General features: G+C 40.2%; 1 protein-coding gene across 1 annotated transcript in view; it reads right to left on the bottom strand.

Annotated features, from left to right (window-relative positions):
- Positions 1-24089, bottom strand: part of atg2a (autophagy related 2A) — a 43328-nt gene that overhangs the window by 15997 nt on the left and 3242 nt on the right. The window contains exons 4-13 of the mRNA XM_026143725.2: positions 21788-21890; positions 12230-12374; positions 4080-4286; positions 3885-3984; positions 3202-3366; positions 2657-2793; positions 2234-2312; positions 1247-1499; positions 791-932; positions 307-405 (exon numbers count right to left, since the gene is read on the bottom strand). Of these exons, the coding sequence (XP_025999510.2) occupies positions 307-405; positions 791-932; positions 1247-1499; positions 2234-2312; positions 2657-2793; positions 3202-3366; positions 3885-3984; positions 4080-4286; positions 12230-12374; positions 21788-21890 (1430 nt within the window). The remainder of the gene's footprint in view (positions 1-306; positions 406-790; positions 933-1246; positions 1500-2233; positions 2313-2656; positions 2794-3201; positions 3367-3884; positions 3985-4079; positions 4287-12229; positions 12375-21787; positions 21891-24089) is intronic.

Below are 24089 nucleotides of genomic sequence, written 5' to 3'. Positions count from 1 at the left end.
TACGGAACCATTAAACCATTTCTGAAAATATTTCTGAGCACACTGTGGTTTGGTAATTAAAAGGTGAATTGCACTTTATTATCAGAAGATATACTTTTAACTTTTACTTTACCTGATACACTGCTTTTAAAATGTATATTTTGTAAACGATGATGGGTGAACAGAACAGGAAGTCTTGAACTGAATAACCACCATCAGGGTATCCTGGCTCCAATGTGAACCCAGAATAATTTGCAATTTGAGAGGCTAAGTCAGCGGACTACTCGATGGCTAAAAAGACTGGGCCGTGTGTTTAGAAACGCTTACCTTACGCAGGCGTTTTTCAGTGAGGCTGTAGTGTAACTGGGCACACGGTCTGGCTGCAGCTCCAACTGTGAACAGACCAGCTTTCTGGAACTGAAGCAGCTGAAAAGAGAAACCCACAGGAGAGTTAAGACTGGATTTGTAGTTTTTCCCTTGGGGTGGTAAAGAAGCAACAAACGTACCACTTCCAGACAATAGGGAAAGGTCATCTTAAATGTGAAGTTCTTATCTGACATTTTCAACTCTAATTTAAGTCACTTTTCCTTTATTTTACAATAACTTTAGTCTGAACAGCCATTTCTCAAAACCTTAAATATTGATGTTTGTTAAGTATTTGGATGCTCTTATGAAATAACTTACTCTGGACTGTGCAAACACTGACTTTAATGTGAATGCTTCACAAAATTAAATTCTTAGCACGAACACAAGTGTGAACACTGCCTGTTTTTGTTTAAAAGCTCGACAGACTGACAGAGAGATGATCTACCTCACAGTACTCCGGCTTTCCGTCCTCCCAGAGGCACTCTAACATCTCCAGTCTGCTGAAGGAAAGGTCAGAGGTCACAGCCCTGTTTTGGCGTCTCCCACTCCGCATCTCACAGGCGACCTGCACCGCTGCTCCTGTTAATCTGCAGTGAGAACGATAAAGAGAAACAAACTCTTGGTCTCAGTGGGAAAACTTGACCAACTGTGTGTGAATGCAATTTGAGAGAGAGGACGGAAGCAGGACCAACAAAAAGTCGGAAAGAAGGAGAAAAAAAACCCTCCCAAAACATCTGCATCCTCCTCAATACCTACAGACTAACTTCATTAATGTTTGTAGTACTTAAGAAATATATAACTACCATCTAATGATCAATCACAAGCACCTGATTATGAAAGTGTATTTTTCGTTGTCCTTCCATACAAAACCACAATAAAGACGATGTGTGCATTTTTTAACCTGAGATTTGAGCGTGGGCAGGCTTTGGCGAATCCGCCTCTCAGTTGATGGAAGTCTCTTTCACTGAACATGCTGTCCTTGAAGGCGGTCAGCTCCTTGAAAAACACCTTAGACACCTGAGCCAATGACGAGGCTCCGTCAGCACTGGAGGGTTGTGGATCCTCCTGCAGAAGGGTTAGAGTGAGTCCGCCAAGGGTCAGTCGCAGCAACGCGTCAGGCTTCAGCTGCTCTGCCTGGCCGCTGTGTGATCGTCCTGCAAAGATGAGAGTTCAGTATAGAGACAAAGCATGGCCAGGCTTTCTTGCTTAATATAAGGTTATAAGTAAATTTAATTTGCTTTACATTTAGTTGTCATAGTGTTAAGGCACTGCTTCTATTACTAAGTGTAATCATGACACTTGTTATATTAGACCTCCTGATTCTTCTATAGGCACAAATGCCAGGACTCCCTTATTTTAACACCATCTTCTGGCACCCTTCTCTTTTGCTGTTTCTCCCAGAAAAGTCCAGCAACTTTCTTGAAAATCTAACTTTTTTTAATGTGTACATATATATATCAGACATGCAAGCTTTTTGTGGTCATCTAAAGTTGCAAGACTGCCCATTAAACACAGCCTACATGCAAACTTGTCAACCCAATTCAGGGTGTATGTCTGCAGGTAGACCAATTAGATGCTCCCTGACTTAGTTATTTTTACTTCACCACTTCAGCTCCTTTTATAGCAAAGGCAAAATGAAGAGTAAGACTTGAAAATACTGAAAAATCAATAACTTTGTGGCTTTTGTGAAGCTGAAAAGATTCGAGCTTCCTGAATTAATAGCAGCACATTTTTTCTGAAGTATTCAGGTAGAGCGTGAGCTTCAACCAAACTGTTCAGTCCTCTGGCCGGACAATGTACAACTGTGTACTTTCACCAAAATCATTTTACACATATCCCACCCGTCCCTCTTCCCAACATAAACCCATTACTTAGCACTCCACATTACCTCTACTGCGGCCGCTGGCCTGGGGTAGACTAGATAGACAGCCAGCAACAGGATATCTCCTGGGACAATTCATGACGCCCTGGCAGGAAAAGTCAAAGTGAGAACAAGATTTACAAATTCCTGTTTAATGCATGCTATTCTTCAACATACATAACTTTGTGCTTGCAATTGGTGCTAAAACACATTTTTGCATTTGTTAACAACTGTGAAACGCCCAAAATAAAATAAATGAAATAATTGTTTAAAAAATAAAATAAAATAAAAAAATCATACTAGATATTTTTATACTTTTCATGGCATGAGCACACAATACAAATACAGATCAACCAGAAATTTATTCTGACAGTTTTTGGACCTTAGAACAATCAGGCATCTGTTAGAAATTTAAATATGCGCGCGCACACACACACACACACTGTGTACCTGTGCAGACAGCGGCTGTGCGAAGCTGGCTAGACTGTGTGTGGAAGACTCCATGTCGCTGTCTGACAGCTCACTGCCAGAGCGGACAGATGTCACACTGCTCGTCATCCCAGCAGGACCCATAGAGTAAAACATTTCTGCAGGAAGACACATACAGACACACCGAGTGATTAATTACTGAAATGTAAACAAACACTTCTTCACGTCATGTTCCTGTAAGAAAAGGAGCAGCAGTTTTACACACCTTCAGGAATAGGACATAAAATTAAAATACCAGACTACTCTCTGTGGCTCACACAATCAAACACCAGACTGGTGTCCTGTATCTTTTTTAAATGACACTATCAAAGGAAACTGTGTATTAATTGCGAGCTAAGATATTGGGAACAAACACCATTTACTATCCCAAAATAAATCAACTCATGCTTCACAATTTACTTGGCTTTTTCTTTTTAATTAAATATGCAGATTCTTAACAGTCCTCCTGATGTTAGGATGCATTTGAAGCAGACACAGTATAAGAGGTCTTGTACTGATCCGTGTACCTCCATTCTCCATGCCGGTGACAAACGACTCGAGGTCAGGCTCAGTTTCCCACTCATCGTCTCTGGGACTGGAGCCGAGCTGCTTACCGAGGTCTTCCTCAATCATTCGCATGTCATCCGAGTCTAACGGACGACTGTGCACTCTGCCGCACTTGGTCTCTGGCTCTGGGTAATAGAGGAGCGAATATCTGATTAAAATGGTTCAAAAGAAAACAGACCATGTGTATAACCTCACATTTAGGAGGCGTTTAAAAATATCTGTGACATTATTGTTTAGCTCCAGGCTGCAGCAGGAGAAGCCAGACTAGTGTAGGTGTTTAAGGACAGAGACGTTATCACATTATGGGGCTGTACAATGTACTGCTTGAATTTGTGAGCCCGTACTACTTTATGGTTCAGAGGATCATACATTTCAGGTGCAATATTATGAGCGAGGGCAATACTTTTTAACCTACATGACCATAAAGGGGAAACAGAGAAAACTTTAATTTTAAAATCATTTATTTATGTTACTATACCCCCAATTACCTAACTATGCTTCAACCAGTCTTCTGCTTTCACCTAGAGTCAGCTGACAAAAATGGCATTCTTTAACTTATAAAGGTACAGACTATTTTAGGTCATGGCATAATCATAAAACTGGCCATGAATTAGTTTATATCACACTGCCCGTTTTTCTGTACCAGTGTCTATACAGAGGGCTGCCAGCAGGTCTGTCAGATGGGTTATTTGATCAGGAGACAGCAGCATGTGGACACAGCCCACTTTCCCATCCAACTCCAGCTAAGAATCGGAGAGAAAGAAAAGAGAGAGAAGTCAGCCTGAGACAGTAGTTGTGTTTTTGCATTTCTTGGTGTGCATGAGAGAGCTTCGTGCACCTTTGGTCCGGGCAGCATGTCGTTTTGTTTGATCTTGACGGTGGTCTCAATGAAACCGGAGGAGCTTCCTATAAGGAGCGGCTGAGATAGAGGGGCAACTTGTGGCTTGGCCTTCTCCTCTTCCTCCTCCTTCTTATCATCGTCGCCTTCACCTTCCTCTCCCTCACTAGCCATGGCTGAATCTGTGTGTTCCTCCTCAGGAGTACCCTGTCAAATGAAGACAGAGATGAAAGTCAGGAACATTTTCTTCTTCACACAATGCCACTTGTAAATTATAATTCAGTTCTAAAGAAAAAGCAGATCCACACCACTTTGTCCTCCCTAGGTATCACATACCATTATTATGGAAATTGTACTTTAATACATTATTTTCTGACAACACTTCACATAAGAAAAGACAAATCATCCTGTTTGTAAAGCTGTGAAGTCAGACATTTTTAAAAAGCTGCAGACTTTCTCCAGTCAGATTGTCTGAACTGATCTTATAGTCTGTTACAGGAAAAATGATTCTATGTTTCTTTACCTTCTTTTAAATGTACAAAGATGCCTTTTGTCTGCCCTTTGCCTATGGTTAGATTAGTTTAGAATTATCTTTTTAGACTTTCTCAGCAAAGACATACTGTTTTGGGACGTATTGTTTTAGATTGTTTTATCTCTCACAGCCTTCTCCCAGCTCTCTGCTGACGAGACTAGCGCCACATATGGAGTTGTTTATTTTATTTGTTTTGTATTTTCTTATCCTGTTCTCACTGTCTTTCCTATAAAAATTACCAAGCCACTGTGCATGGTGTGAGTTGTCCTTAGCAGCTCACCCGTGTACACGTTTGATAAAGAAAGTAACTTTGTCTCATTGTGTCTTTATTTCTCCTGGGTCTTTTACAGAGTTTTCCCCCAACATTTCTTGGTCCTTCGACAGCCGGATCACCTCCATCGTGTCCCATCTCCGTGACCAGTCCACGTTGTTCGCCTGTCGACAGCCCACACACCAGGTGTGTGGAAAAAGACCAAGAGCGTTAAATTCGGGTCTTGGCCAACGTCTTAGAAAGCGGCCCACGGTGGTGGGGCCCGATCGAGGTGGACCGCACCCGGCGACACTGACCAGGTAGATACAGACACACTGACACAATCTTGCGTAAAAGCGCATTTTGAATTCAGGGAATTTAAAATAGCGGAAGTAGCTCGTCGACTGGTAGCTTTGGAAGCTCGTCGACTGGTAGCGTAGCTCGTCGACTGGTAGCTCTGGGAGCTCGTCGACTGGTAGCTTTGGAGCTCTGGGTAGCTCCCCCAGCTGGGTCTAGACTGGGTCTAGGGAGTAAGTAGCTCTGGGAGCTCCCCTTATCATAAGGGTTCCGGTCGCGCGCGCGTCGAAGCTGTGAATGTGAATGTGTGTGTGTGTGTATTGTTTTAATTAATGGAGCAAGCTGAATTTTCACGGTCCAATAAGAGACTGAGCTGCTCCTACTGTGTTTTTCTTTTACTGCTATTCACTGACGTGCTGGTGAGTTGACAGAACGGTCGAGTTCCGTCTCGTAAAGTTCACACCGCTTTTGGAAATAGTCCGAAAGTAGAAGGGCGTGTGAGCAACCACTCTCGTCTCTAATACCAGCGAAGGTGATAGCAGCTGTATTGTGTATATATTACTTAAACAAAAATAAGTAAATACATAAATAAGATGGGTAATCAAGCAAGTGAAATTAAAACTCACTCCTGCTGACGAGCAGTGGTGAGAAAAGAAAAGTCCAGACGCCGGACAAAAACAGTGTCTGTAAACTGAGAGATTTAAGAAAACAAAATATAAACAGTCAGAAGAACAGAACTCAACTGCCAGTTTAGTAAAACCAGAAGACGAGACACTGTGCAGTTCCCACAACCCTTTTAGAAAGCCATCACTCATTCCTGCAGCCGCATCTGCAGCAACACCCATATCAGGAAGAACTTAATAATCCCTTATTAAGTGAAAACTAGAGATCAAAGTAGTTTGAAGTAGTTTAAAAGGGTTGAAAACAGACCCCACTGAGTAGATATAAATATAAAAAGTACGAAATAAAGATGAACAAAGGGAAAGTTACCGTAGAAATTAATAATAGCAAGGATAACAACCTGTAAAGTGATATTAACAATGAAACACAGTTGGCATGATGACCATGCCCACAATGTATAAAATGTATATAAAGCAAATAATTCACACGAAAATATTTTAATAAGATAAATAAAGTATATTAAGGCTGTGTCACTGTTCAGCCAAGGACAGTGTGTGAAAAGGTAACTGTCTCCACCCTGGGAAAAGGATGATTCTGCAGGTCATCTGAAGCCCTTGATGGATACAAAATAAAATATAAATAATACATTATAATAGAACTGCCTGGTCCGCCATGCAACAGAGAGAACAAATGTGACCGCAGATTGGATGAATTCTAAATTATCTGTTTGCCGAATAAGATGATCTAACTAACAAATTGGCTCAGGAGTAGTATAGTGGTACACACTGATAAAATATTATAATATGCTATTGCTGTTATATAAGACAAAGGGTATAATATGAACAATGACATAATATTAATATGAAGAGGCACCTTAATTGGCTATGATGTGAGGTGGATAATTGTTAAGCAGTAGTCTGCATCAAGCTTAAGGTTTGCTGAAACTCAGTGTAATGACATGTGAGATGACGACAATACGGAGAATAACTAAACTAATGAAGTGCATAGAGGCACTTGACCAGCTTGAAACTTATCATTCTAGAATGACACATTGCTGAGATAGAGCACACCTATAATAACAACCAATAAGCAAAACCCTGTAGACAACAGCTAAAACTACAGGATTGAGAAGCTGAATTACATATGTAGACACTGCTAAGCTGATGAGCATGTTCCACATTTTCTTTTCTTTTTATTTATTTGTTTCTTTTAGAGCAGACGCTGCTATTCTGCCCAAAGAAAGACTCTAGGTCTGACCAACCGTTTCAGTCATGGGCAAAAAGATGTCAGTCAATAAAATTCTAAAAAAGATAATTTATTGACGAAAAATATATCAAGAGATAAAAGATAAAACAGTCCAGTGTCCCACTTAAGAATTGTATAAAACCACAGTCCCAAGGCCAGAGCCAGCTATGCCACACAGCCAAGTTGCACCCCACATGTTGCCTTTAACAGGGTTAGAAGTTGTCCTTGGAGACCCACCACCCTGCAAGCATATAGTCAGTGGTCACTCAAGCCTCTGGAACTCTGCTGCCTTTAGGCTGTGGCATATAATAGGCCCTGGACTGCACAGAGAGACAAAACGACACACTTAATATAAAATTCATAGCGCAAAACCAATCCATCCCAATCATATCTGATTTCATCACATTACATACCTGCACAGAGAGACAAAACAAAACAGCAGTGGTTGTAGTGTGGGCTATAAGTAGACCAGTGTATCAGTGCAATCAAGTACACCTGCCTCTAATTAGTCCAACCCCATTCCAGCCATTGGCTCACCAAAAATGTGACACACACAAAACCACTCCCAACCCAGTGAAACTTCACACAATAATATGGAGCTGAATTAACACAGGCACATTAGTCTAGTATGTTACAAGCTGCATGCTATTAAAAGCCAACATATGCAGACTTCTGCCTTGTTCGGGTGGCAGCATTTTTCTTTTTTTTTCCTCTTTTTCTTTTGTGTCCTGACACGTTTATGTTTTTTGTTTTTGTTTGATTATTTTGTTGGTTTTGGAAACGAATTTAAACGAACTTGTGACCATACTTGAGAATCACAGTGACACATAGTGATTAGGCAAATGACTGAAAAATGCCTAGGTTTAGAGCTGTGAGCTATGAGCTGTGAGCAATGCAAAGTTAAATATATATATTTGTATAAATGGGAAACAACCCTAACTTGAAAGTTTGAAATGTGTGAGATCCATGCATTGTTTGAAGAACTAGAAATTATCTAAAACTGCCTTAAGTGAAAATGTAGAGTTGCATCTGTTCTCCCAAACAAAAAAAACAAAAACCAAAAAAAGGGAGAAGCATTCTGTAACTTAAAAATAAGGCTGACTGTTGACAACAGACTAAAACACTAATTCGCAGGTGGCTATCAGGAACAGAGAGGGGAGCAAAGTCACACACACCGAGGCCGCAGACAGCCACGCAGAAACAGCAGATAACATAGAGACAACGCCTGCTAGAACCGTGGAGAGGAAGGTCACTTCACACGAGATTGTTGCGCATGTGAAATACACAAAGATAAACAAATAACCATTTATATAGACAGCCAGTATGTTTTCTCTGCTGTGCATCATTTTGCAAAAAATCTGGAAAACCAGAGGAATGATTACACCAACTGGCAAACCAGTATGCCAACCTCTTACAACGCCTACTGACTCTTTCATTACTACAGGCAACAATTTTGCTGACAGAGCAGCAAAATAGGCGGCACAACAGGCAAACATGACATTGATGGCAGTAAACACACATCAGATTCCACTGGATGTGTTGAAAAATGAACAAAAAGCAGCAAGCACAGCAGAGCAGGCAAAATGGCTAAAACACGGTGCAGTTCTGACAAACGACTTAATGATGTGTTATGGCAAGCCAGTGTTGCCAAAATTCCTCCACAAAATGGCGGCATTAGTGACTCATGGCTGTACGCATTTGTCAACGGGGGGACTGACCAGTATTGTCAACTCTCATTTCTACACTGTAAATTCTACACTGTAAATTTTGAAACCTCAGCAAAACAATTTGTCAGAACATGCATGACGTGTCAAAAATATAATGCTCAGGGTAACCTGCGACCACAAAGAGGCCGTTTTCCAACTCCGCCTCATCCTTTTCACACAATTCATATGGATTTTATTGAACTAAGCGAATGTCAAGGGTCAAAATACGCCCTAGTGGTTATAGACGTGTTCTCAAAGTGGCCGGAAATCTATCCAGTGAAAAAGGCAGATGCAATTTCAGTAGCAAAGTGCCTGTGCAATCACTTCATACCCATATATGGCATCCCAGCTTTGATACGATCAGACAACGGCACTCATTTTGTAAATGATGTCATCACTAAGGTCTCTGAAGCACTCGGTTTCAGCATAAAACACCACTGTGCTTATCACCCTCAGAGCGCAGGCCTTGTAGAGAGAACTAACGGCACTATAAAACAAAGGCTCAGGAAATGCATGGCAGAAACAGGAAGGCCGTGGCCTGAATGTTTGGGTTTAGTGAAGATGTGGATGCGCTTAACACAAGGCTCCCATAAACTAACTCCATTTGAAATCATTCATGGCAGGCCGTTTCCACTGCCTATTACCAGTCAACCAATAGACAAAGCAATCAGAGAAAACACATTAGCAGAATGGATGTCTAAGCTGTTAGAAAACAAAGAGATCATTGTACATAATCAACAACCTGATGATGTTTCTCCAGTGTCTTGCAGACTAAAGCCCGGTGACTGGGTTCTGATCAAGGTGCTCCAAAGGAAAAACTGGAGCACACCCAGGTGGGAGGGGCCATACCAAGTCCTCCTCACTACACCGACCGCTTGCAAAATTGCGGAACGACCATCCTGGGTCCATCAGAGTCACTGCAGGCGAGTCAGTGAAGCCATCTAAACACAGCTGACGGCAGGCTTGCCTACTTGTTGTGATCTCGCCCGGTGGAGGGGTCAGCTTTCCTGGCCGGGGGGTCTACTCGCGACAGGAGGGTGTGTTCCGTCGTCATGAGGTGGTGGCTCTTATCAACTGCAGCGGCCCTGACCATGGCCGGGCTCCTCACCTTTGCTTCCGTGAGGGACAACAAGTCACGTTATATGGAGAAAAGGCAGACACTGTATGACAAAGGAAAGTACACCAAGTTTCCCCATGGCTATGCCACTAATTTCTGGTGGCAGTTTATGAACACTACAGCTTACTTGAATAATAAAACTGACTGCTATGCAAATACATATACACTTTCTGCCCACCAAGGAACGAGAGGAAGTGTATGGACTGTTCACTCAACGAAACCTGTGCCAGTAACGCGACACTGATGAGCCTCAACTGTCGCTCCAACTACAGCTACCGAATGCCACTACAAACAAAGACTCAGTACCAGACAGGATGTGCACGGACGGCACCCAGCAGCAGAGGAACCAGAGTTTTGGCTGACTGGTACTTCCTATGTGGCAACAAGGCTTATCTGTCACTCCCTGAAGGTTGGGGAGGTCTGTGCGCCCTGGTGGAATTATCAGATCACGTTTTCTTCATGCAAAGTGTTGCACATCACCCAAGCAGCCGGCAGAGACGTGAAGTGGACATCGCCTCCCCCAATTCTTTCGGCATTACCGTGGACACTGGAGTGCCGGGAGAGTTTCGCATCTGGGGAGGAGGAGTGAAATTCTTACAGAGCTTGATCCCCGGCATTGGAGTTGCCGAGGTGCGGGATCACGTGGAGATCAACCGATATGCTCTGCTACGACACATCAACTTGACTAAGACCCTGGGAACCGTCTTAGCAGGAGAACAGCAGGCCATCAGAACGATGGTGCTGCAGAACAGACTGACTCTAGACCTGCTAACAGCATCACAAGGAGGAGTTTGCAAGCTGATCGGGGAAACATGTTGCACTTTTATCCCTGATGGATACAAAGCTGGAGGAGACATTTATGAAGCTTTGCAGAATTTGACCGCTCTGCAAAAATATGTCACTGAACACACACCTGGAGCAGCTGCAGCACAAAGCTGGCTGGACTGGCTGTTCAGCGGTTCATGGCTGGCTGCTGTAGCAAAGCCATTTTTCCTTCTAGGTCTCATCATGATAGCACTGCTCATATTAGTGTTGTGTGTGTTGCCATGCCTAAGAGTAATGATTTCAAAGATGATAACAACTACAATGACTGCTTATGTTGCCGTGCCTCAAGAAGAACAACATCCCGTTGCAATTCTGTTAGAGGAGAACTTGTACTAGCTGCTAATAAATGACGTGGTGATTAAAAATGACTTGTCAAGTGATCATGCACTGATTAAAACATTAGTAGGTTATGCAAGTTTTCATGCTTTTATTTTTTGAAGTCTTGACTTTTAAACATGAAGTTTTTCATTTTTATAACGTTTTCATACTCTTATTTTTTTTTGAAGTCTTCAGTTTTAAACATAAAGTTTTCAATTTAAGGTTTGCATCATTTTAAATATAAGGTTTTCATCCTTGTATTTTTTGAAGTTTTCATTTTACATATTAGGTTTTCATCATTTTTAAATATAAAGTTTTCATTTTACTTTTTATCCTTTTATTTTTTGTAAGTTTTCGTTTTAAAATATAAGGTTTTTATCCTTTATTTTTTGTAGTTTTATTATTTTTTCTTGTTTATTCCACTTGTTATTTCATTTACTCTGATTTTCATTTACTATGTTTTTCTTTTTATTATTTTCTTTTGTTTTATTCTTTAGACCAAATGACTGCCATTTCTGCTATGCTGACATTTTGAAAATTTTGGAAATTAAAAATGGCCTAAGATACTTAATAAATAATTTTCATAGACAATTGTTGTATACATTTAAAATAAGTTAAACAGGAGGGAATGTTACAGGAAAAATGATTCTATGTTTCTTTACCTTCTTTTAAATGTACAAAGATGCCTTTTGTCTGCCCTTTGCCTATGGTTAGATTAGTTTAGAATTATCTTTTTAGACTTTCTCAGCAAAGACATACTGTTTTGGGACGTATTGTTTTAGATTGTTTTATCTCTCACAGCCTTCTCCCAGCTCTCTGCTGACGAGACTAGCGCCACATATGGAGTTGTTTATTTTATTTGTTTTGTATTTTCTTATCCTGTTCTCACTGTCTTTCCTATAAAAATTACCAAGCCACTGTGCATGGTGTGAGTTGTCCTTAGCAGCTCACCCGTGTACACGTTTGATAAAGAAAGTAACTTTGTCTCATTGTGTCTTTATTTCTCCTGGGTCTTTTACAGAGTTTTCCCCCAACATAGTCTCAGTTTAAACATCAGCAGATCATGTCTGTGTCATATCTGCAACGTGTCCCCAAAGCTGTCCACATTTGTTAGTCTGATTACTTGTATTCCAAATGAAAACTAAAAATGTTGCAAAAAAAAAAAATCTAAAGGTAAAAGAAATAAAGAAAATAAAATAGAAAAGATACAGAAATCTGAGGCAGCGTGGTCTCCATCACCTGTACTATGCCATTGCTATCATAGAACAGCTGAACAGCGCTCAGCTGGAGGATCTTGTGCAGGAAGGCGGGTGGCTGGTGGATGTCGACAGGCACGGCAGTCTGGCTGGCTGGATCGCGCACTGCCTCGTCGAAATACTCCAGCCTGGAACAACATGGCAAAATCAGAAATGTACACCATTTATTGCTAACAGCAAATTTAAGTGAGAAGAAAATAACGGTGGAAACAGAGGAAGACATTACACCTGCAAACTGGTTTCAATGTGACAAAACACCAGTTGTGTAATTAATGATATGCTGATAACCAACGTAATATTCTGACCAGAAATACACACTTACACGATCAGTGCCTTCAGCACCAGGACAGCTGAAGCAGAAGCTCCTGTTTAACAAACACTGCATGTGTAACATGCCTCACTTGACCTGAATCAGTTCTGCCCTTGTGGCCTCTGATCACAGATCAGCAAAACTCAACCTGTGCAGCTTTGTCAATATGCCAGGACAACAGAGAGTCATCAGTCTCACAGCAAAATGCCAATAACGTCATGACATATGAGGGACACAGAAAGACGTGTGCAGGGCATTGAGGTTTAAAAAAAATGAGCATACTTGTCGAGGAGGGAAATTATTTTACTGCTATTGTTAAATAATTGTTATTGCATTAATAATATAATTTGCAGCATGGATATTGCATTCCAAGGTTTAAACAGTGTCTCTTTCAGAAAGACTGAGTTGCAGGCTGACAGGAAGTTGTATGCAGAAGTGAAACCAGGAAGTTATTTTGAGCCGCAGGCTAAGACGAGGCTTTAACAATGTAACAGATAGCTTTATCATTTTATATTAAGGTTTTAGTAGAGGTTCTTGATTAAAACATTTATTTAGTAGAAGACATACACATAGTCTCAGTGAGCTTCTGGTCTGGTAAAAGGTCAGAAGTGCAACAGGTGAATTGAGAAAGAGCATGTGAGGTCGTGACACACACACATAGAGTTAAATTTATTTAGAGGAACCGTCCTTGTTGTCTCAGCAAGAAAGAGGAACAATTCATTTTAAGATAAGAACGGAAAGTACCAAGCCATGAAAATAGGAGATGATTTTCTGGGTGAAAAGTCATGATGATGTTGATCTGATCTATGTATAAAATGTGTCTGTGACGTATGAAGGGGCGTCAGTAAACAAACCCTGATGCTATAAAATATCTGTTCATGCTTTGATTAAGTTGAAGACTACTGGCTGTCTGCGTACAGAGTGTCTTCCCACGCGTGTATTCATTAAAATCATCGTTTGACTTCACCCGGCCGGATCGGTGTGGTTATTCTTCGATCACCTCTTGTACCCTTCCTCAATATTGAATCTTAACATTTGGGGGCTTCGTCCGGTTATTGGGGAAGGAGAGTTGGAGGTTTGGACGGAGAAATCCGGGGTCTTGGGTGGTCTGACGGGCAGACGTGAATTCCAGTGGTCTAAGTGAGTGGGCATAAGCCGGCTTATCCAAAAGGTAAGGCACTACCTGTTGAATTATTTCCAAAGTGTGCCAAATTGGACATGATAAAATTTAAGTCTACTCACTGAAGTTACTGGTGGATGTCTGTTTTGATTTTGATGAAAATCTCATGAGTTGAAGCAGTTAGAGTTCTGCTAAGAAGAAATGAAAGTAGTTAAGAGTCTGATAAGAAAAGTTTAAATAATGGGTTGAAGTCCCAAAGAAATTGAGTTAGAGTCTCAAGTAGTTGGTAGGGAATTGGTTATTGTGTTGGTTAGAGTCCAAATTTGGTCATAAGAGTGGACCTGAGCGGTCATTTTGTGAGTTGGAGTCTCCATTTGACCACTAGGTTGCACCTACTTCAGTTATACACTTGTTTCAGGTGTTGATTGTTGTTTCAAAATATTATAAATTATTCTAGAACGGCAGTTCGAGTCTGCTAGGAAGCGCAGAGCCCGGAGGTTACGCTCCCTCCTTGTCGTGGACGCGCGACATTGACCTCTCGGCGAAGAGGGTTAGTTCAGTGTGGTTTAGCTGTGGGGTACAGGGCATCCCGGAATTAAGCTAGGAGTTAGAGTCTCCTTACCGTTTGCAACGGTACCTGCGCTTTTTTGGACAGGAGAAGTTGGTCTTCGGGCGTGTAACTTTAACTTAACACTTCGAGGTAAGCCTTGGCTGTGAAATGCCAAAAATAGAGCTTCAGGCAAAGTTTGGGTTGGTTGACGCTTTTAAATTGAGTTAGGGATTTTAGAAATGAGGCCAGAAACAGTTAAAGTCTTGATACTGGTTAATTGGTGGGCGGTTATTTTAAATTTGTCGAAATTGGTTAGGCGCTAAAGCTGACAGATCTGACAGTAGTTGTAAATATAAGACGTCTTTGTAATAAGAGATCTCTGTGTGTCGAGTCAGTAATGCACTGACTGCCTGCTGCTATTTTTGGAGGTGTGTGTGTGAGTGAAAATGCAAATGAGTAAGCAGTGAACTGTTTAAGCCACAGTTGGTTTTACAAATACTGCTGCAAACATTGTTGAGTGTGTGTTTAAAATGCCATTCATGTTTATTAGAGGACTATAAATAAAGTTTTGAGTTGCCGTAGTGGATGTATAGTAATTGACTGAGTTTGGATGTAGATATATAAATATATTGAGTGCACTGTATATACTTAAGACTAACACATCACTTTCAGTAGTAACTTTTCTCCAGCATTAGTTGCTGGTGGGTTTTATTTTTTCAATTTCTTGTGTGTGCGGTGAGAATTAATGGAGGTTTCAATTTTTTGTTTGTTTGTTTTTTACTTGCTCTTTTTGATTATGACAAGCATGTCTAAAATACTCTTAGGAAAGTGTGTTGAGTTATATTCCTTAACTCTAGTCACAGTTTAAGTGTGAATGCGGTGACTAGAAGGTTTTGAATGATGAATAAAGGTGTGAGAGGTATTTCTTTGGTGATGTAAAGTAGGATGTCTTAAAGTTCGGAAGTGTTTTTAACTTGAGAGAGGCATGAGTGATGTTATAAGAGTTTGAGTTTCTTTTTCTTTCAGTTTAAAACACATAAGTACATACACTTGGTACACCGGTTTACTCTTTGACTTTATTAAAACAAACGGTGTATTTGAGTTTGAATTTCAGTAATTGTATGTTGATATGGTAATTTAGTTTTATGTTAGGTGAAGGAGATGTCCATCTCTGCGTCTTGCAGGATCGAAAGTGAAAGTTGAAGGTTGTGATGTGAATGCTGTGAGTACTCGATTTGAATGATTCTGTGTGAGGTGTACAAAATACTAAATAATAATAACACTATGAAAGTTGATAGTAGAGTGAGTGCAAGGTGATGTGTGAACAGAGGAAGTCTGAGAGAGAAGTGTGTGCGTAGGCAAAAGGCAGAGTGTGTGCGTGAAATAAGGGAGTATTGTTTTTACATCAAGGTTTAGTAGAGCTAAAGTAGAACGTTACAAACAAACAGATAAATAAAGTAAAATGAAGAGAGAAAATAACTGACAATTACATTAATGAATAGAAAACACACATACACAAAGTGCCATATGTGAAATTATTCTAGGAAGGAGTCAGAATTGAGATAGCTTATTATAGAGATAGTTTAACATAAGATGCAATGAAGGAAGCAGCTTACATTCCTTTAATTCCCAGAGCCAGTGTGTTCCCTCCCCTGCCCACTTGGGCCCCGTATCAGGCGAGTATGGAAGGCTGGATAGCCCATGACGGGTAAGATCCCACCTCGAAACCCTGGGACAACCTAAGGCAGGCACAGTCACGAATACTCTCGGACCTGACGGGTAAGACCGCTGGGCTAGGGTGGAGGTGGAAAGTGGCAAGTGGAGCCCTACCTTCTGGCTGAGGACAAGGAATGCTGCTATTTAAGGTAGGAAATCAGAATTTGGGTTAGTAAATTTGGGGAGGAGAAAATTGACTGTTTAAAGGCAAAATTATGAAGGAGTCTGACACACTGTAAAAGCACCATATGCAAATTCACACACACAAACAGAAAATGCATTAAACTTATAAAGACAAGACAAGACAAGCTCATGGAGTTTAATGCATAGACACTGATTAAACCTAGCTAAGAACACAAACATAGGCAATGAAGAACAGCTTGCTATTTTGTATGAATGATACAAGGGTGTGAATGTTTAATAAAATACATTTGAGTTTGTAATTGAGGAATAGAATAAGCCATATGACAAAGGGAGTTATGAAAACGAAAAAGGGATTAAAGTAGTTTTAAAAAAAGAGTGACTTAGGAGTGCTCTCGTACTGAGTGATCAACACTAGTGATCACTGTTGGGAGAAATAAAATGATTTAATGAGTTGGGAATGTTTAAACATATGTTTCTGTTGTTACAGCTTCTTGAGAGATGACTCAGTATGCAAATTAGCTGGAGTGTGTGGTGACGAAAGAACTTCCTGAGTGTGTGTGTGACTGTGACTTTCAGGAAGAGGAAGCATAGCAGAGACGAGAAGTGCAGATTGGGGTAGGAAATTTATAGTTTAGTGATTATATGATGTCGTAAGGGGTCTTATGCTGAATTTAAGAGTATAAGGGGGTGATTTTTGTTTGCAAATTGAGTGGTTTTAATGAGACTTTTGGTGTATTGAGGAGGTGAAATTATGTGGTGGCAAGATTTGTGTGTTTAAGGTTGTTGTGGTGATGGGTTGATTTTGTCAGGTAGGTTGTTGTTGTTGTTTTTGTTTTTAATAGAGGGAGTTTTAGGAAACATGGACATGTCTAAATTGGGCCCATTATTTTGTAACAGTGCACTTAAAGAAAACCTGTCAGGTGATTTTGTTTTGTTTTTATGAGCTAACAATCAGCTCTATTTTTTTTTCATTTCTGTTTTAAGCAGGCCTGCAACAGTGAATAACGGCGCTGAAAGTTCTCGGGAGGAGCAAATATAAGGGGGCTTTCCAGATTACAATTGGCTGAGGAGAGCTACCTGTGGGGACTGATCAAGGTCGTAAGTCCCTGTAAAAAGGATTTTATGCGAGTCAATCCAGTCCAAAAGCATAAAGAAATATTTCCCTATGGAAAATAAAAATGACTGAGCTCATTTTGCTGAGGGTGGAGTATCTGATCGTGCGGGAAGCTCCACTATCAGCAAATATATGGTGTGACTGCATGTGAGTGAATGTGAGGGTGAATAAATGTGGACAAACAATTTGTTTTTACCAGAGAAAATTTCTGTTTTGTTTTATTAGGTGGGGTTAGATTATGAGATTATAGTATATTGTTGGGAGAATGCCAAATGCTAAAGGGGAAATATTTTTTGATGTAACTCAGTTACCATTAATTGTAGAAACACATGACTGATAACTGTTCTGTTTTAAGTTTATTTTTATGACATAGATTGGATCATGAGTGGGGAAAACTGAGCAGTTTTAAGTTTTGTATAGTATCTTGACACATGAAATGTATCAAGATAAAGGGGGGTTTAGGGTTTAATAATTTAATTGCTTAATAATTTAGGATCATTTTAGGACCTTTTGGGTTTTTGATCATTTGGATATGGTAAAACTGAAACTGGTATTTTTAAGTTAAGGTTAAAGGATTAAAAGTGAACTTGTCACGGTTTGCGAGGCAAGCCGTGTGGAGTTGTAGAAAAGGACCCAAAAGGCGGCAGCTCTGGTGCAGGTGAATATTTATTTACAACGGTGGGCACAAAACAGCACTGGTGGAAAAACAAGAAACCGGAAAACTGGGTAAGCTAATAACACAAACCAGAAACGAGGATGCAGGGAGGTCCGGGGAAATACACAAGAGACGCAGGGAGACCGAGGGGAAACAATATAGACGAACCAGGAACTACAATATCAGAAGACACAACTTAAATACACCCAGAGCACGGGGAGAACACAGACATAACAGGCTGGGGGAAACATGGAATAAACACAAAGAGAGACGAGAGCTCATAAATAGACAGAGGGGCACAAGGGGGTAAGAGTCACAAAGGGAAAAAACACTTAGGGAACACCACAACAGGACACCTCAGAAAACCTGGCCTAAATAAGGAGCGAAAATACAAGGAACCAAGAATGCTGGGCCAACATGGCCCAGGACCATGAATCCTGTTTAGAAGATACAATGCCAGTTTTTCAAAGCTGTGAATAAATCTTAGAGGGAAAATTAGTGAGGGTTGAAGGGGTAGAACAGGTTTGATTTTTTGATCTTTAGAAGAAGTGGTTATAATGTAGGCTTACACATACAGATATTACATAGGAGGTATTTTTAGGATAAAAGGGGGAGCTTATAAATAGAAATGATTTTTATACATATTGCATTTTGTGCTTTTAAAGGAGTTGTGGCTCAAATTTGTCTCTGGAGGGTCACGAGCCTTTGGCTAGCGCTATGATTAGCCAATCTACTGTGAGGATAATATGAGTTCATGAAGGATTGCACACGCTTACAGACACAGAGTTAAGAAACACACATGACAGTATTGATTCCAGGCAAAAGGCCTTAAATTCATTTAGCTTTTAACTGAACTTAAAGAAGGACCAAAGAGGAAGGAAAGCATATATTTTGGTTAAGTCTGATAAACTAGAATTAGGAGGTATTGTTACATTAAAAGGAGCAAAATGAAATAAAAAGGCTATACCGAAACAGGTGATAACATAGGAAATGTGAGGTTTTAAAATGAAGTTAGTGTTAACACATAGGAGTTGTTTCAAGGCAGCATTTAGCTATGATGAAATGTATACAGGAGTAATTGCTTATATGCTTGAACTTAATTGATTAAAGTGGTTGTTTTCTTTTGGAGTAGATTAACTTGCAGCAGCGACAATTTGTGCACAGGATGTTGATGATCAGATAAGGGAAAATAGAGCGAGCAACTGGACGTGAAAGCAGGGCTCAAAGAGTTTAAAGTGATGAGTAACGTTGAAGAGTATACATAAATACAAGTCAATAAGTTAAGAGCATAATTAGGATCATGCTTTTAATTAAAGAGTCCCAGATAGGATAAGTTAGGGAGATGCAAGAAAAGGTGTTTTGTTTCCTTTGCAGAAGACTGATCTCGGCGACCACAGGAGGGGCGAGGATCCTGGAGATCTCGAGGTTCGAGACCACCAGAGAAGGGTCTGCGTGAGGACACAATGTATTGTGACCTCTGGTTTTCAGAGGTCAAAAGGGGGAGTGTCGAGGAGGGAAATTATTTTACTGCTATTGTTAAATAATTGTTATTGCATTAATAATATAATTTGCAGCATGGATATTGCATTCCAAGGTTTAAACAGTGTCTCTTTCAGAAAGACTGAGTTGCAGGCTGACAGGAAGTTGTATGCAGAAGTGAAACCAGGAAGTTATTTTGAGCCGCAGGCTAAGACGAGGCTTTAACAATGTAACAGATAGCTTTATCATTTTATATTAAGGTTTTAGTAGAGGTTCTTGATTAAAACATTTATTTAGTAGAAGACATACACATAGTCTCAGTGAGCTTCTGGTCTGGTAAAAGGTCAGAAGTGCAACAGGTGAATTGAGAAAGAGCATGTGAGGTCGTGACACACACACATAGAGTTAAATTTATTTAGAGGAACCGTCCTTGTTGTCTCAGCAAGAAAGAGGAACAATTCATTTTAAGATAAGAACGGAAAGTACCAAGCCATGAAAATAGGAGATGATTTTCTGGGTGAAAAGTCATGATGATGTTGATCTGATCTATGTATAAAATGTGTCTGTGACGTATGAAGGGGCGTCAGTAAACAAACCCTGATGCTATAAAATATCTGTTCATGCTTTGATTAAGTTGAAGACTACTGGCTGTCTGCGTACAGAGTGTCTTCCCACGCGTGTATTCATTAAAATCATCGTTTGACTTCACCCGGCCGGATCGGTGTGGTTATTCTTCGATCACCTCTTGTACCCTTCCTCAATATTGAATCTTAACATACTGTAATCCAAGTCTATTTAAAGTAATCTTTACCTTCCTTTTCAGATAATAACTTGCGATTGTCAAAAAAAATATTAGCAACTATAGTTTAAATAATTTAAAAAGTATCCTGATGCATTCTCAATCATCCAGGAAAGTAAATCTCCAAAAGTTGAATCTATTCATCTGGACGTAGCGTTGTCGAGACTGAAGAAGTCACTTGGATGAGTGACGAAACGTTTCTCCCACAAAAACGCTACGTCCAGATGAACAGATTCAACTTTTGGAAATTTAAAAAGTACTGTGATTTATCCCATTTAAAGTCCAGCCAGCCTAAAAGTAGCCTGAGAGCTAAAAACACTTTCTTGATTATGACAACTTACATCCTCTCCTGTCTTCTTAGGCTTGGATTAAGGATTTTTTAAAGTTATAAGATCTATCTGAAAATAAAAAATTGGGGGTCATTTGTAATAATAAAACAGAAAGAGTATTTTATGCTTTAAACTAGGTTTAGTGCATTTTATTTAACCATGCTTGACTACTGCAGTTGGAAATGGTTCCAATGTTATGTCAACAATGCAGCACGAATACATCAAACTATTAGGAACAGCTCTCTCTATATATAATTCTGGTGTTTCATACGCAGCATCAGTGACTCATTAGTGTCCATAGTCATCAATGAATGTCACGGTCACAGACACTCTATTATTGACAACACCTCAAGCACAGGCTGCAGTTATCTGTAGCCACTGTTCAGCCGAATACTGGTAATGTTACAGTTAGATAGAAGGTTAAAATATGACACTATTGGTGAACACATTTGGAGCTTTCTTGAAGCTGCGGATTACGATCATAGGGCCTGATTTCTGACTTCTGTGGGGAATCTTTGTAGAACCTACGACGTAACTCTGGAAGCGGCCGACGCTGTTGCCACCACTTATCCTTGTGCTGGTGCACTATGTGTTAATAACCTTGTGGTTGTGTCCCAGTCTTTCATGTGCCTGGGCATACGCTCTTTGTTGTGGTCAGTTTTGTCCGTCAAGTTTTGCTTGTTCATTCCTCCACATCCATTCTGACCGTTTCAGCTATCACCTTCTGTGAAATTGCTGACATTTTTGAGTCCTTAAACTGGTGCAATGATTATTATTCTATCACTGATAAATGCAAATCTAGGGAAAAAGTCGCCAGAAGTGCACAGGAGGTATCAACAGTACTGAACAGACCAATCACACCGGCTGTGTTGTACCGACACACATCAAAGTGCACGCCAGGTTACAACGTAGGGTTTCAGAGGGGTTTGCAGCTACAGCATAGCTACGGCTTAATTTTCCACTTAAGCATCAATTCCAAGTAAGCCTACTATTATTTCATTTGCAAATTTCAGGAATTTCTAGTGAACGTAAATGTAGAAAAATAAACACACAAACACATATTGCTCCCTTTAATACACTGAATGAAGACAATGTGACTTTAAAAGGCAAGTAAAGTTACTGTCAGATGAACTACTGAAGCACAAGTTATACATTTATGTGTTTAAAAGTGTTTCCATTACTATTGGAAATGTTGTTACTACTCTAACTGTAGTATCAATGAGGCTGTAACTGTAAGTATGTAAAATAACCTTCAGTGAAAACCAGGTCTAGTTTTTCCTGTTTGCAGCTCATATTCCGTTAGGAAAAAGGAAGCAGGAACTCACCTTTTAATGTGCACTTCTAAGGCAACGCCTGTTTCCAGGTCCAAGGGCTGGTGCTCGATGCGGACGATAGTGTCTAGAAAGGTGACTTTAATGCGACGAAGGACTGAAAAACAGACGACAAAACAGATATGCAAAGATTCATTAGCACCGATCTCTTACATGAGTTCTGCTTTGCTCTGAATGGTGGGATCTAATATGTACATTAACAGTGTCTCTACTGTCTCCCTGAAGCACATCTGCTTAATCAAAGCTGAATGAAGGTAAATTCTGATTTGTCAAAGTCAGAGCTAACCGTTGTAAACAAGAGGCTCTAATTCACCTCCCTTTAAAACAGTGGATATCAAACTATGGTGGAGGCCCCAGTGGTGGGGAATAAAGCCAATTCAGATGGGGCATGAACAACCATGGAAAAATGTGAAGTGTAACAAAGTTGAACTGACATGTTTTCCTGTAAGGAAATTAAAAGTTTTGGAAGCAAAAGATTTGAAGAGCAGCTTGGTGGAATTACAGAGCTGTGTGCCCAAGATGACAATATTAAGGATATGACCTCTCATTGGCATCAAAGCCAAGAGCCAGGTAAGGAACAGAAAGTACTGCCTGAAACTGATCAAACAGAGAAAGAATTACCTGTGCAAACAACAGCCTCCTTATCTGAAACATCAATCATATTTAATATGAGCAGTCACCATTGTAACAGTAAAGTAGATTATGAAAAAGAAGTAGAAGTATAATGGGGGCACTGTAAAGTTACTGTGAAATTAAAAAAAAAATAAAAAAATCCATGACCAAACATTAATGCTGTTTGATAGCACATTATAAATGTCAAACAACTCACTTGTACTGTGTAACACTATATGTATATGTATGAAGTGTTGTTCAATTATAAAAAAATAAATTAAAAAACAGAGTAATGGTCTTGAGCCACCTTTAATGTCTATGCTTCCAAGGAGCCAGAATTTCCTCTAATTATTAAAGTGGTCTTGAGCAATAGTTCTCCAGGCCTTCTAAATGCTTGTTACTAGCAGCCTGCTTCAAAAGCACATAATTTTGAACAACGCAAGAACTTGACTGTCACTAGAATCAGTAACGAGTCTTACAGAGTAATTTTCAATTCACTGTCAGTATATCCGGAAGAGATCAGGAGAGCGGTACTAATTTAAATGTTTACAGCAGGGGTGGGGAACTCCATGCCTCAAGGGCCTAGGTCAACACCCCTGAATCAAATGATTAGTTCATTACCAGGCCTCTGGAGAACTTCAAGACATGTTGAAGAGGTAATTTAGCCATTTAAATCAGCCGTGTTGGATCAAGGACGCATCTAAAACCTGTAGGACACCAGCCCTTGAGGCCTGGAGTTCCCCACCCGTGGTTTATCGCCATCACAGTTGAGAGTCATGGTTTGGGGTGCATTTGAGCTGGTGGTGTTGGAGATCTTTTCAGAATTGATGAAATTTTGAATTCAGAAAAGTACTGTGAGATTTTCATTCACCATGCAATACTATCTGGAACGCATCTGATTGGCAATAGCTTGATTTTTCATCATGACAGTGATGCCAAACATACTGACCATGTAGTAACGGCATACCTGGATAGAACCCCCCCCATCAAATATAATCAATGAGCAAGGGTCTTGAACTCCAGGCCTCGAGGGCCGGTATCCTGCAGGTTTTAGATGTGTCCTTGATCCAACACAGCTGATTTAAATGGCTAAATGACCTCCTCAACATGTCTTGAAGTTCTCCAGAGGCCTGGAAATGAACTAATAATTTGATTCAGGTGTGTTGACCCAGGGTGCTATCTAAAACCTGCAGGACAGGTTTTAGATAGCTGACGGTATCCTTGAGGCCTGGAGTTCGAGACCCCTGCCCTAGAGCATCGACCTCAACATTATTGAAGCAGTGTGGGGTCGTCTTAAGAGAGAACAGAGCAAAAAGCCAGCCAAAGAATCACTTTGAATGTCCTTTAAGAACCCTAGACAACTATTCCTGAAGATTACTTAAAGAAATTATCAGAAAGCTTGCCTGAGAGAGTTCAGGGTGTGATGAAGAAGGTGTTCAAACCTAATATTAACTTTCAAACTAATTATTAATGTATTTTCCTTATATACTTTATTTTCACATATGTTTGGACGTGTTTCAATAAATAGTAGCAACTAGCATCTCACTTTCCTCACAGAATAAAAAATGAGGCGTGGCTCACTGGCCTTTTGGACAGTACTATAGGCCAAAAGAATACTTATCAGTAATGGAGTAAAGGGTAACTACATGAACAAACAACTAAATAAACATAAAAAAGAACCGCA

This window comes from Astatotilapia calliptera, chromosome 2, assembly GCF_964374335.1.
Source record: "Astatotilapia calliptera chromosome 2, fAstCal68.1, whole genome shotgun sequence".
Classification (NCBI taxonomy): Eukaryota; Metazoa; Chordata; class Actinopteri; order Cichliformes; family Cichlidae; genus Astatotilapia; species Astatotilapia calliptera.
The sequence above is the reverse complement of the archived record's forward strand: the minus strand, read 5'-3'. Positions and strand labels throughout refer to the sequence as shown.